This window comes from Alosa sapidissima, chromosome 15 (genome assembly GCF_018492685.1).
Source record: "Alosa sapidissima isolate fAloSap1 chromosome 15, fAloSap1.pri, whole genome shotgun sequence".
Taxonomy (NCBI): domain Eukaryota; kingdom Metazoa; phylum Chordata; class Actinopteri; order Clupeiformes; family Clupeidae; genus Alosa; species Alosa sapidissima.
The window spans coordinates 16,018,886-16,033,885 of NC_055971.1; the positions used below are offsets into that span (position 1 = coordinate 16,018,886).

General features: G+C 44.5%; 1 protein-coding gene across 6 annotated transcripts in view; it reads left to right on the forward strand.

Moving 5' to 3' along the window:
- The first annotated feature begins 6,980 nt into the window (after positions 1-6,980).
- Positions 6,981-15,000, forward strand: part of LOC121683508 (glutamate receptor 4) — an 82,531-nt gene continuing 74,511 nt past the window's right edge. For 2 of the 6 annotated variants that reach the window (XM_042063135.1, XM_042063136.1), the window contains exons 1-2: positions 6,985-7,678; positions 8,974-9,132. In XM_042063135.1, the coding sequence (XP_041919069.1) occupies positions 7,591-7,678; positions 8,974-9,132 (247 nt within the window). In that variant the 5' untranslated portion in view covers positions 6,985-7,590. Of the gene's footprint in view, positions 7,679-8,973; positions 9,133-15,000 lie in introns of all 6 variants that reach the window. The other 4 variants (XM_042063138.1, XM_042063137.1, XM_042063134.1 and 1 more) reach the window with 4 other exon arrangements.

A 15,000-nucleotide genomic window follows, 5' to 3' on the forward strand; every position in this document is an offset into this window, starting at 1 on the left:
CCTCTCCTCTCTCCTCTCTCCTCTCCTCTCTCCTCTTCTCTCTCCTCTCCTCTCTCCTCTTCTCTCTCCTCTCTCTCTCCTCTCTCCTCTTCTCTCTCCTCTCCTCTCTCCTCTCTTTTCTCCTCTCTTCTCCACAGTTTACAGAGAGCACACTGCCATCCCCTTTAGTCTGGCTCGCAGACATTTCACTAATCACTAAAAAAGCAGTGTGTGTGTGTGTGTGTGTGTGTTTATTGTGCTCATTGTTCGCTCGCTACAGACCTCTCAGCCTCTACCTCTTCTCTGGTGGTCACACCACCTGGAGCCATAGAAGAGCATGTGTGTGTATGTGTGTGTGTGTGTGTGTATGTGTATGTGTGTGTGTGTGTGTGTGTGTGTGTGTGTGTGTGTGTGTGTGTGTGTGTTGGAGCCATAGAAGAGCAAGTGTGTGTATGTGTGTGTGTGTGTATGTGTGTGTGTGTGTGTGTGTGTGTGTGTGTGTGTGTGTGTGTGGGAGCCATAGAAGAGCATGTGTGTGTGTGTGTGTGTTCATTCATACAGTACACACTGCTTCCCAATGAGGCCACACTAGCATCAGTGGACAGAGTGACACACAGCATCTCTCCCCTTTGCCTCTCATCACTGGAAAAATCCTTTATGGCTACTGACAGGCTAATGCACAGTGGCTGTTGCTGTATTTGTATGGCTGCAGAGACCCTGTAGTAGCTCCCCCAGCCTCTGCAAGCCCCTTCCATGGAGGCCTCAGCGGAAGACATTTGGGTCTCGAAAGATGATAAACGTCTTACTTTCCGCCTCAAAAGGAGAGGAGTGCTGGTGCAACATGCAGGGTCCCAGCATGTGCGAGAGTGCGTCTGCCAAACAGGCCTCAATAATTCATCCGCCCCTCATTTGTGCCCTGTTTGCCATGCATAAGTAAAGGGGTTTGGGGGGAGGGCATGGGCGGGGGGGGGGGGGAGAAGTGGGGCAATGGAGTGCCATGGAAGAGAAGAGAGAGAGAGACCGAGAGATTAGCAAGCTGGGGATCTGAGAGAGAGAGGAGAGAAGGATGAAAAAAGACGCAACAATAACCCAAGTTGTTTTGGAGCACGAGAAACAAAACAGATCTTCAATAATTGATGGATATTAACAACTTGAGCTGTTTTTCCATTTGAGGGGGGGGGGGGGACTATGTTCAAAAATGTATGTATCAAAAATGCTACAACCGGGTGGTTTAAGTGTGAATATGGAGCCTATGGAGCATAAGTTTGCTTTAGCAATTACAGTACATATGTCTCATATGACATTAATATTGCCTTGCACATGAGGGGCGGGGATGTTAATGCTTTTAGGGGGAGGGGTTTCCCCGTCATTTCCTTATAGCATCCTTTCCATGGCAAGTTAAGGCCAATTATGGTGACTGCTGTTACTGAGTAACAGGATGTATTTATCTCGTCAAAGAGGTCTATTTCCTCGAAAGCCTGGTGTCTGGCTGCAGTGGTGATCATGGCGGAGGCCAACAGCATTCTTCCCACCCAGATGAATATGCATGAAGGCACAGGATGGAGCGAGAAGGATTCCTTTGACATTTTGATCTGTAAAAGCTTTATGGCCTTTCATGAAGCCATAAATACTGCACACACACACCAGGTGACACGAACACACATGAAGGCCAATACATACATACACACACACATACTCATACTCATGCACTCGTATACACATAAATACATACATACAGTACACACATAATGCACACATATGCAGACATATCTTACACACATGCACACACTGTCAAATGTTCACTTATTCATAAGCAAAACGTTGCAAAACACAGGGGGACTCATGTTATACGGATGTACACACATACACACTCACACATACACACACACACACACACACACACACACACACACACACACACACACACACAAACACACACATGCACACACCATGTTTAAACAAGGAAAGCAGTCTACCCCTGGCATATGAATATGCATGAGCACCTGTCTTCCCTCATCAGATGAGGAGTAAAGCAAGGCCACACAGGACTCGTGAGCAGCCTCCAAGGCTCCCGGGAAGGCTCCAAACGGCCATTAAGTGGGAGAGCGTGTGCAAGCAAAGGAGACGAGGCTGTTTAAAGCCCCCTCATCTGAAAGAAATGAAACATCCTCTTTATGAGAAAATCCTAGTGGTTGGCTTTTATTAACACCGGCTGTTGTGTTGCCCCAGTCTGATGTGACATGGGAAGGGGGATTGTGGCTGTAGTCAGCAGGCCTCCCAGAACAGGAGGCTGCTGGAGGTGGAGGGGCAGGAGGGTGGAGGGGTGGAGGGAGGAGTTCAGAGAGGAGCGTAACCTGCTACCCTGTCGCCGTGTCAACAGCGATGCAGGCGGGGGATACAAATAAGGAGCTGGAATCGAGATGACCGCGATCCCCCCCTGTACCTTGTTCCCACACTACTAACACACACTAACGGAAACACACACACATACATGTACACTCACACACACAGACACACACACACACATACATGTACACTCACACACACAGACACACACACACACATACATGTACACTCACACACACAGACACACACACACACATACATGTACACTCACACACACAGACACACACACACATACATGTACACTCACACACACAGACACACACACACACATAATTGCACAGCCTGACAAAGCCTTCCATCAATGGCACAAACAGAACATACTGTATTCCAACAGGGACAGATACAAAAACAAAATGAATCTCAGCTCTGGCTGTTTCTCATCAGTAGCATAAGCGGTCTCATCATACCTGTGCCATTTGTGTGCTACGCCTCCACAGTGATTGAGGTTGAGCCCCAGAGTTATCACTGATATATTTAGCCACCCAAGCACAATGGGAGCAGAGAAAGAGAGAGAGAGAGAGAGAGAGAGAGAGCTAGTGACGGAGACAGAGACAGACAGAGAGGCTGAATGAGTGCGTCAGAGAAGAAGAAAGACAGAGAGAGAGAGAGAGAGAGAGAGAGAGGTAGTGACAGAGAGAGTGAGAAAGATAGGGGTGAGGGTATTCTCGGACGCCACTCATGACCACACCAGTGGGCGTTAGCCTCTCTTCCTGCTCAGCCAGTCCAGCACTATTAGCATGTCATTAAGAAACATCTGAATTCGCAGATGTTTCATGCCCGCATGCGGCCTCTCTCGGTGCTCTGATATGATTAGAATACTCACTGACACCACACACATACACACACACACACACACACACACACACATGCACACAAACGCAAATACACATACACACACGCAAATACACATACTCAGACATACTGTGTGTGTGTATGTGTGTGTGTGTGTGGTTGTGTGTGTGTGTGTGTATGTGTGTGTGGTTTTTTTTAAGTGTACAACTTGTCTTAGATGTAAAAGAAACACATCAAAGAAAAAGTCAAGTATAGGAATTTGTTCTCAGACATATGAGTGGTAGATAGATGAGTTGATTCTAAGTCAGAGTGAATTTGTTCTCACACATATGAGTGATAGATAGATGAGTTGTTTATGAGTCAGAGTGAATTTGTTCTCACACATATGAGTGATAAATAAATGAGTTGTTTCTGAGTCAGAGTGAATTTGTTCTCACACATATGAGTGATAGATGAATTGATTCTGAGTCAGAGTGAATTGGTTCTCATGCATATGAGTAATAGATTGATGAGTTGATTCTGAATCAGAGTGAATTTGTTCTCACACATACTGTATGAGTGATACATTTATGAGTTGTTTCTGAGTCAGAGTGAATTTGTTCTCACACATATGAGTGATAGATAGATGAGTTGTTTATGAGTCAGAGTGAATTTGTTCTCACACATATTAGTGATAAATAAATGAGTTGTTTCTGAGTCAGAGTGAATTTGTTCTCACACATATGAGTGATAGATGAATTGATTCTGAGTCAGAGTGAATTGGTTCTCACACATATGAGTGATAGATTAATTGATTCTAAGTCAAAGTGAGGCCTGGTTACATCAGTGTAATTAGTGGTTTTATCATTAATGCAGCCTGGTTCAGCCTCAGCTCCAGTGAGTATATGGAATCCCTAGTGATCAAGAGCAATCAAAGAGTTTCTATAAGTCAATCCCACCACAGACTTGTTGCCTTTTCCACAAGCATTCACTAACTGGTCATTAATTAGATGTTTAAATGGTGTGTGTGTGTGTGTGTGTGTGTGTGTGTGTGTGTGTGTGTGTTTTAAATGCCTTACACTGATTGAAGTGGATTACAGAGACACTTGGCATGTAATTTCTCTTCATATAATTACGGTTGATCAATTTGTACAAACGTGTCGATGATGTTGAACACATCACCACCTAAGTTTAAAGATGTTATCAATACAAGATAGGCTTAAACGAATTAGGTCCAGCTAAAAGCTAATGCTATAGAATGAATCCCTTTTAACAAAGGTTTTTGCATTTATTTATGTACTTTCCAACTGTGCCAATCAATCTTATAGATCATCTGCAACTCCACAAGCCCATGGCTAATGCCATCTCTACCTTCAATGTGTCAATTGATTGCTAGATCCTGATTTTCTCTATGTGGTTGACTCAATAACCAGGAACCACCAAATGCGCCGATGTTACACAGACGGGGGGGGGGGGGGGGGGGGGGGCACTCGGAACAGAGCAATCAAACCTTTTAGTCACAATCTCCCAAGGGCAGTACACAGGCGCAGTGACAGAAAGATTGCGGCCAGGGGAAAGTTGAAATATGACTTCGTTTCCCTCGAAGAAGCTGTACAAATGATCAGACCCCTCCTTCAGTGTCTCTCTGACGTGGAATTAGTCACAGAGAAGCATAATCTATATGACACCGCCGGAGGGGTTCGGAAACAGCTTTTAAACCTCTACCCCCCCCCTCTCTCTCTCTCTCAGTTGAATAATAATCCGCCTCTCAACCACACCGATGTAATTACCACAATATGTCATTCTCTGCGAAAATGATTTGATGGTGTTTTTGGCTCATCTTCCATTAAATCTCCATTACGTGGAGAAGTGGTCGGTGTTTTAAGAAAAGGGAAATGTCAGGTGTTAAGGTGTCCACTTAGTTTAATATGCCTCGGGCGTTCTTGCCAGCGGTTGGACTGCGCTATGAGAACACATGAATACAAATGATGTTGTCCTTGGTTTAACTTCCGAGGTTGCTGTGGTTTGAAATACTCGTGGAGACTGGCGTGTGAGCCTGAACTATGGCATGTCCTTTATCATCCTCACGCGATCGATACCTCCTCTGGTGGGCAGATACCAGACAGTCCGGTGGGGAGAGGCAGAAACGGAACAACACATACGGGGGATGCTGTGCCTCTGCGCTTGGACGGTGTCGAAGCGTCGAGCCTCACCAACTGTATGACTTCTGACGTGACCACAGGTGGCGGTGCGGGGATGATCACGCGGTGGGGATAATACTATGAGAGGTTTAACCGTGTGCCGGCCACTCGGTGGACCCGCGTGATGTCACACTTCATTTACCGGTATAACTGCGGCAGCAAATCAAGGTAGCGGGACGTGCAAGAGGTTATGTATACTAGGCTGCTAGAAGGACATCCAGCAGGGATGAGAAACATAGTCTCATGTCAGTATCACTTCAGCAAATTAATAATTTCGTTCATCACACGTCGTTAAAAGGATAGTCGGGTCTTAGCGATGAAAGCATTCTGCCCCAAATGGATAACATAAAACATTAAAATGGGCATTCAGGGCTGAACTCTGTGAAAGTTTGACAAAAGCTGAATCCTTCCATAACTCTCAATGGAGTTGTTTTTATGAAGGGGCTGGCGTTTTCTGCTGTATCTGCTGGCGCGTAATGGTTGACCCCTTCTGTTGCCTGTAAATAGAAGGCACGGATAAAAATTGTCTGACATTGTCTGAACGTGCAATATAGAAACAAATAAAACAATTTCCAGTGCCTAGTGTTCGATTTGTGACGACGTTCAGATGTTCTAAATGTAGAGCCCATGACACCAGAGGATGACCGTTGACTGACTAATCTAAACATTTTGCTTGCTCAGGCACAAATGTATCGATCTCTGAAATAGCCCTGTTTCAAACGATGCTGTGGTCCTATATGCAGTGGATAAAAGTAAGCACTGGTTTGACACGCTGGCTGGATTCAGCACCACGGACAGCGGTCACCGTTGAGGCGCTATTGACCAGCAGTGAGGTGCTGTAAATTGAGATATTTCTTTGAGGGACAAGTCATCAATGCCTCGTTTAAGAGACGAATTCAAGGTATTTCGATCCTTGACAAATGGGTAAAATGTTCGTGACTAGACAACATCACACTCTTGAACCAGAGGCCTTAACGATTATAAATGGGTTTGTGGGCACAGCTGGGACTACCATCGTCATATCATCCTAGCGGTATGACAGTATACGCAGTGATGGATAAAAACATGTCTTTTCCGATTTTTATTCATGTTGACCACTTTAATACAGTTGTGCAAAAAATAGAACAAACAACATTAATTATTTACAGTAACACACAAAAATAGATGCTGCTCTGAAAGTGAGTGGTGAGTGATTTCCAAGACTGCCCAGTGTTCATGAATTGAGTCAAAGAGGGTGAAATGCTTTTGGGGTTGAAATGACGTATTGCAGTTTTAGCTGTGTGTGCTGACCGGTCCGATGTTTAAAGGGTTATGGCGCTTTAAGAGTCTGGCTCCTTCATTCTCCATACCTCCGTCTCCCCGGGAGGGCAAGGGGGTTGTTGTGCCGTGTTTTCTAATGGAAGCGCAGAGATAGATGAGTCTGGCACCGAGAGACGGCCAGTAAAAGTTATAGCCTATTGGCGCGCTTGGAAACACACACACACACACACACACACACATGCACAGACACACACCACTCACATGCGAATAGAGAGAGAGAGAGAGAGAGAGAGCGAGAGAGAGAGAGAGAGAGAGAGAGACTGTGCTAAAGCGGAACGAGCTGCTGTGACCAAAATGATCATTATGACAGCGCTGTATAAACCTATCAAGACTGCAAACAAACACAACACACTCAGCGCAATGATATTCATCGGCAACCACATGAAAATGACAACATGGTAAAACAGCGGGGAATATAACCGTTTCGCATTCTAAACTCGATATTTTTATCAATGAAACGGCATGATTCGCAGTGAAAAGGGATTCATCGAGGTGGAACTGAAGAGGGAAGGCGAGTGTTTTGTAAATGTAATAGGAAAGAACACGAGAGCCGGAGAGTGAGAGAAAGACAGAGGGAACGAGAGTGAGAGAGAGAAAGAGAGAGAGAGAGAGAGAGAGAGAGAGAGAGAGCGCATGTCTAATATCTCCTTGCAGCCACTAGACGCTCCTTACCACTGGCGAGTCTCTCGCTCTCCCTCTCCCCCATCTTACATGTGTAACGTTTAGTGAGCCGGACAGAGCCTTCTCCAGCGGCTGTGGACACTGCGGGGAGAATACAGCAACCATGGATTGTTAAAACTCAATCTCTATATTTTTCTCCCTTCTCTTTTCCTCTTTCTCTTTCTCTTTTCCTCTTGCTCTCTCCGCGTGTCACCATCCTCAATGTCTCCCGACAGCTTTTAATGCAACGAAAATGAGGATTACTTACTTACAGCTGATCTTGGTATTTGCTGGCTTTTGGGAAATGGCAATGGGGGCTTTTCCGAGCAGCGTTCAAATCGGTAAGTAAAGCCAATTAAAACAGAACGTGTGGTTTCTCAGTTGTACTTGGTGGTGCAATTTCGTACCCGTAAAATACATTCTCCGTGCATTCTGTTAAGAGGATTTATCATTTATTTTACCCTTGCTCATTAAGACCGAAGTGCATTCACTGAACGTTATCAATCATGAGTCATAATGAGAGAGATTATTTATAATTGTTTCCTCCGCATGCAGAGCGTTGAAATCAGACACGTTATTCCTGCTGTAGTCTTTTTACTGCAATTTAATCTCGTTTTTTTTTTTTTATTTGCTCGACGTCCTGAGCTCATTAATGTTTTAGTTCGCTTTGTTCCGCTCCTTTCCGTACGAAAGCGCCACTGCAGTATTCTCACTGGCAGACCGTGTTAGCGCGGGATGCCTATCCTGGACGCTCCATCACACTACTGGACTCGGATGAAAGTTTCGCATTACACACGATTCGCTCGCTTGCCTTGCTTTGCTTTAGATTAATATCCCCTACCCCGCCCCCCAACCCACTCGCCCTGCTCCCCTCTATCCTAATACAAACACAAGTAAACGGGAAAGCAGGCACACGTACACTGACACACGAGCAAACATATAGCCTACACACGCACAGACACACAAACACAGACAGACAGACAGACACACAAACACTCAAGCATAACAGTTGAGCACACTGCCCCGCTTAGATCAAAATTAGTGCTATTTAATTTATTCAGTCAGTGCATCTCGCCTTGCAACGGTCTGGGCAGAAGGCGATTTAATGAGATTCCGGTCTCTGACACATCCTCTCGCCTCTGACAGCCCTGCCGATAAAGTTAACACACTAAATATGGTCCAGTTATAATCGCCAAACACCTCCTTTCATTTCATATGGCATTTACATATCACTGCAATGCACACAACACTCCCCTGTATGAGTGAACGCTTTCAAATCCAATCCAAAAGGGATACTAATTGAAAGAATATCGAACTGGACCGCACCATACCGCCTTTTGCTCAAATGCGAACAATAATTAAAAGATTTAGTGCATGCCAGCCGATTCCAGATGCAAATTCAATTTACTTCGATAGATTATGATGAAACTGTCTGAAGCAATTTATAAAACGGAACAAACACGAAAACACGCGGTCATATATTGAGACTGATGTACAGTATTTATTGGTATATTTTGTAGTCGTTAATAAATGACATGCCATTTTTATGAGAGAGATGATTGCTTTGCTCAGTATGTGCTCTTTTCCCCTCCTCCCCTCTTTCCTCCCCCCCCTCTCTTTCTCTCCATCTCTGCAGGGGGACTCTTCATCAGAAACACCGATCAGGAATACACAGCCTTTCGCCTGGCCATCTTTCTGCACAACACCAGCCCCAACGCTACAGAGGCTCCCTTTAACCTGGTGCCTCATGTAGACAATATTGAGACAGCCAACAGTTTCGCCGTCACCAATGCCTGTAAGTGACAGCTGTTTTTCCATCATCATCACTGGCACACAGGAGTTAGGGGGTTGGGAACTGGAGTGTGTAGGAACAGAAGTAAGAGAAATGGGATTGGTGTTGGTTGTAGGGTTGGTTGGTTGATGGCTTATATATATATGTCCTCGAAAAAGTGAGTATTCGTGTGATGGCTGCTGAAGAGAAAGTGTATCATTGGTCCCCTGTGACAGAAATGTGAGAGAGCACACAGACACTCATGCGCATACAGATACACACACACACACACACACACACACACACACACACATGCACACTTTAGGCCACAAACACAAACAGTTTTCAAATCCCCATGTGGATTGCTGGTGTGCGCCATTAGGTACGATTTGATGAGAATCCTTCAATCTCATGCCATATCAAATCTTTTTCCACTCTTCCTCTCTGTTTTTCTACTCTCTCCCTCCCCTTCCCCCCCCCCCTCTCTGCCCCCCCCTCCCCCCCCCCTCTCCGTGTTAGTGTGTGTGTGCTAAGTCCCTCATTGTGTATGGGGCTGAAAGGCCTCCCTGGTGGGCCTGTGTTTTTATTTCATTACCACTGCGTGTCTGCTTGGCGTGTGAGATAAAGCCGGTGGGAGGTGTGACGGAGTGGATTTGGGCTGGCTCAGGGGCAAGCCGTCTGCCAGGGCCCCCGCTGCTCTTACCTGGGCCGAGCGAGGCGACACGACGCGAGGGTGCACGTCTGCCATGGGACCTCTCGCTTCTGGTTCTGGGGGATGCAGAGGGAATAGATACAACCAGGAAGTAGGGAATTGACACACCAAGGATGGTGTTGGTTATGGAGATGATGTGATAGCTGGATTCTTATCAGTAAGTGGGTTTAAGGTTAAAAAGAATGGTGTTGGTTATGGAGATGATTTGATGTCTGGATTCTTATCAGTAAGTGGGTTTATGGTTAAAAAGAATGGTGTTAGTTATGGAGATGATTTGATAGCTGGATTCTTATCAGTAAGTGGGTTTAAGGTTAAAAAGAATGGTGTTGGTTATGGAGATGATTTGATGTCTGGATTCTTATCAGTAAGTGGGTTTCAGGTTGATAAAGATGGTGATGGTTATGGAGGTGATTGTTAGCTGGATTCTGGGGTAGTGGGTTTAAGGTAAAGAAAGTGGGGCACTAGGTATCTAGGTTTAGGTCCTTCTTTTTCTTCTCTATCAGTCTTTCTTTCAGTTCGTCTCCCTCTTCATTTTTATTTATATCAGTGGTTATTAGACAAGATGCTGGCAAAGGCTCTGCCTTGCTACCTAACCAAATGGCTGTCATAACACAACATAATTAGCTGTTTGGCAAAGTTGTGATGAAATTATTTGTGCCATTAGACTAGCTTGAAATGTAATAACACAGTTAAAATAGGCTACTTTTCAAACAGATGGTGTTTAGTGACTGTTATATTTTAATGAGCGTTCAGGTCTTGGTCCTTCTTCTTCGGGCAAAGCATGGTACTGAAGTTTACTTAGAGGCTCAGAGACTTCGCTGTAGTGCAGGTGTTGTTTTTCAGGCTGGCTTTCCTTACAAAAGAAGACGGATTAGTGTTAAGTAGTGTTGACTAGTGCTCTGCAAGACCTAAAGGTTTAGTGAGGTTAGTCGCTATGTTTAGATCTCATAATTTAGAGATTCACAGAGAAATGATTCATAGGCTTCAAGTTGAGACCTATGATTGCTGAAAAAAATCACCCCCCTGGCAAACCACAACAGACATTCTGATGGAGGAGACAGCTACAGAATATCTCTTCATATGGAGATTTCTGCCGCAGAGCTCTGATTCAGCACCAAGAAATTAGTGCAGCTTTTTGAAAGCAGCCAGAACTGTGATCAGTACCCCTATTCTGATGTATTTCCGCAGAAAGGTTGGTCAGACATATCCTTTGTTGTTTTTCCAACATCTGGTTAGATTCATACTTTGTTAGGATCTGGTCCAAGGATTACTCGATTTCATTATTTTATGCTCTCCACTGTCTCACTCCTCTTTTTCTTGCTCTCTTTCTCCTCTCCTCTCCTCTCCTCTTTCTCTTCTCTTCCACCTCTCGCCTCCTCCTCTGGCAGTTCGTCTTATCTCCTATCTGGCTCCAGCCCAGCACTTTCAGCAGTCAGCACCATTACAGGGTCATGCTGCTGTTGAGAAATAGAGGGATGATCCATGCAGTTATTACTTAGTTCCGACTATCTTTTGATTCCTCAGGCACTGAATGAAAAAGTATAACCATGCCTTTCTCTCTCTCTCTCTCTCTCTCTCTCTCTGCTCTCTCTATGGTGTGTAAATCAATGGCTAAATGAAGTGGGCGCAAGCCATCGTATGAGCAGAATTGCTCTGACCTTGAGATGCAGTTTGAAGAAAGCAGCAATATAAAGAGATTGCCATGCTCTTCCTCGTTCGCATTATGAGTCCAAAGAATTTCTTTCCCTCTTCATCCCTCACAGCCTTTGTCTCGCAGAAAGCCAAAGAACAGCGCTGAGCCTTTTCTGGAAGAAGTTTCCTCCTGGGAGGATGACAGTCAGCTTGGGAGGGAAACAAAAAACCAAAAACAATCTTTTACTCACATCTATGTGTGTGTATTCGAGGCACTGGTGTTAGATGACAGTCAGTCCTTTTAGTGCATCTATTAGTGTTTGTGATCATTTGTAGTGCTGGTGTGGGTTGCCACCACTGTGCAAGCTGTCAGAGATTCACAGTAGGGGTTGGGTCTTTCACAATTGAGCAGAAGAACAAGCGACTATTTAAGCGATTGCAGAGGAAGGGTAAAGAGACAGGGACAAGAGAGTGGATGAGACAGAGAATATGAGGGAGAGGGAGGGAGAGGGGGAAAGAGAGACAATAATTGACTAAAGAAGAAACAGATTGACAGAGAAGACACTAAACAAGGGATGAGATTCATGATGAAATGATAGTGTGTTTTGTGTGCGTGTGTGTGTGATTGTGTATGTCAAGCTGATTTTAGTGTGATTGGGATGTTTATTCTGGCGGCAGGTAAATGAGGAAGACAAACATTCTTGGGATTTAGGAATTGAATGGAGCACCCTGGGAGGCTTTTGGGGGCCATTGTTTGATTTGGGTTAAATCAAGTTCATTTGGAGATAGTTTCATGTCTCACTCTTTTGTTGGAGGTTCTTGTCATTTTTGCTATTTCTTCTTACTGAATATTTTTGCAAATGGTGCTCTTGAATGAATCTGTTCTCGTATGCTTGTACATTTCAAAATAATTTTTCGGATTTGGATTTGAATTTGAATTTCATTTCATTTAAGAAAACTATGACAAGACCTTCTCTTGAATTTGTGCCATGTTGGTTTCCAGAAGGGCTCCTCTTTCTGTTGTTCTTACACATGTGGGTGTGACACAGTAGGATGTGACAAAGTTCTGCCAACAGGTTCAGACTGAAGTTGTGTATCTAATAGTAGGCACAGTTTTAAAACTTAATCCGATCAATTCGCACGCAAGCGCTGGATTCATGTGGAGTCTATTTTTGTAAATGACAGCAAGATAGGTTAGTATGGATTGACACAGTGAGAATATAATAGTTATGTAACGGGCAATAAACGTATGACAGTGTTATGCCTCAGTTCAGTAAATATGTGGTACTTATAATGAGGAAACCTTTAATCATAATTGTTATAACGATGATGCCGTGATGATGATAGCAAAGGCCATTACTATGGACACTGATGGTGATGACAACGCCAATAAACAACCTGGGACTGAAGATGAAATGCATCATATTGTCTTTAATGTACCTTCGCAGATAATGCAGCCAATATGTATTCATCTTTTAAAATTTCAGATGTCCAGATGCTAAATTACACCTCAGTGACTGGTGAACTGTGCCTTCTTATTTCTGTGCCACTTGCGTCAAATAAATTACTCCTCAATGGATTTATCAGCAGGACAGAAAATAGATAGAGGCAGAACAGAAGTACATTCATTTCCCATATGATTGTTCCCATATGTCATTATTCTGAGGTAGGGGTGAAGTTTCCTTTAGTGATTGTCGTGTATTGATTGGCTCCTTGCCCATTTCCAAGGGACCTTCGTCAAAAGGAGCCGTCTAAACGGCTTGATCTGGAGCCCACTGAAGGTTGCTGGGTCAGGGTGTCGTGAGAGCCTATTTCAGCTCGCTTCAGTGCTGTGCCTGCAGCTGTCTGCTCCACCTCACTGCGGTTGAGGCGCGGCGGCGCAAGCGCATACAAAGTGATTAAATGTAGCAGTCGACTTACGGTGGACTACAATTCCCATGTTGCCCCTATTCTGCTGTTTGAACAAGAGGAATTCCTCAATCCCTTAAGGTTGTATACAAGTATGCAGTGTGTGACAGAACATCTCCATTAGCAGTCGGTCTCGGTTAAGAAATGGTCTTTATCACACATCACTGACGTTGTGAATAACAGAAGTGGCCCGGAGCGATCCAAACATCTTATTCGCCTGGCACTGATTCATCTCATTTCAATGATTCTGTGGCTAATTAAAAAGTAAAGCTATTGAACTTTTCATGAGGGAGCATTAATGTAAGGCCCTTGACTATCTAAAGTATTGTGTGTTGGTCTCTTTGTGTGTGTGTGTGTGTGTGTGTGTGTGTGTGTGTGTGTGTGTGCATGTGTGTGTGTGTGTGTGTGTTTCTGTGTGTGTGTGTGTGTACTGTATCTGAGCAGATCCCATATGCAAATGTGTATGTTTAGAAAGGAGTGTGTGTCTCTGTGTGTGTGTGTGTGTGTGTGTGTGTGTGTGTGTGTGTGTGTGTGTGTGTGTGTGTGTGTGTGTGTGCATTTATTTTCAAGCACAGCATGAAGTGCTGCTTCATTCTCGATATGTCCTGAACTGAGGCACTCAACCTGCAGCATGTGTGCTCCATCACAGAGCCTGTCACTCATTAGGTCCATCCCCTCTCATCTCCCCTCCGCATCTCAAGCGCCCAGGCATTAGCTCAATTGTCTTTCTTTTGCTCTTTTTCATTCTTTTTCTTTGTCTTTCAAGCTCCCTCCCTTCCTCCCTCTCTCTCTCAGATGTCCAGGCCGTCTGAAGTCAGTGTGATGACTTCAGACGGAGGGGCTTCCTCTGTGAGTCTCACTGCTCATCCCCATCAGGTTACTGTCAGTGAATGCCTCATGATGCCCCTGTCCATGGTGCTGAAACGGCAGGCAGACCTGCTTGCATAATTACTGGAGGAACACAGGCAAGCTGTCAGAAAAAAGGATTGGATCTGATGGGTGGGGGTGGGAGTGAGGATGGGGAGACTGATTATACATATTCATAAAAATGACTCAAATTCAGCGACTTTCAGCGCCTAGTCATCCACTGACATTTAAGGCATCCAAAATAAAATATATACGGCATCTAACCTGCAAATGAAATGCACCGTGATGATGATTTTTCATACCACGTCTTATGTCTGTGAGAACAGGTTTCACAGCTCATGTTCACCCTCTTAACACACACACCTGTGATAACCAGGTGTTCAGCATCACCAACAGCCTTTTCTTCCTGGCAGAGAGAGAGAGGCAAAGAGTGAAAGAGAGAGAGAGAGAGAGAGAGAGAGAGAGAGAGAGAGAGAGAGAGAGAGAGAGAGAGAGAGTTTGTAGGGGTGCTGTAATTTATTAAAAGTGATCTTATAATTACAAGACATGGTGTGTGTGTTTGTGTGTGTGTGTGTGTGTGTGTGTGGGTGTGTATGTGTGTGTGTGTGTGTGTGTGTGTGTGTGTGTGGTATATGTGTGTGTGTGTGTGTGTGTGTGTGTGTGTGTACATGTGTGTGCTTACTTTATAACCTCCATTCGATTGCTCAAGTAAACTCATTTACTCTGCATAGAAAAATCATTCTAGATCAATATTGCCTGTTATATTCAGTGCT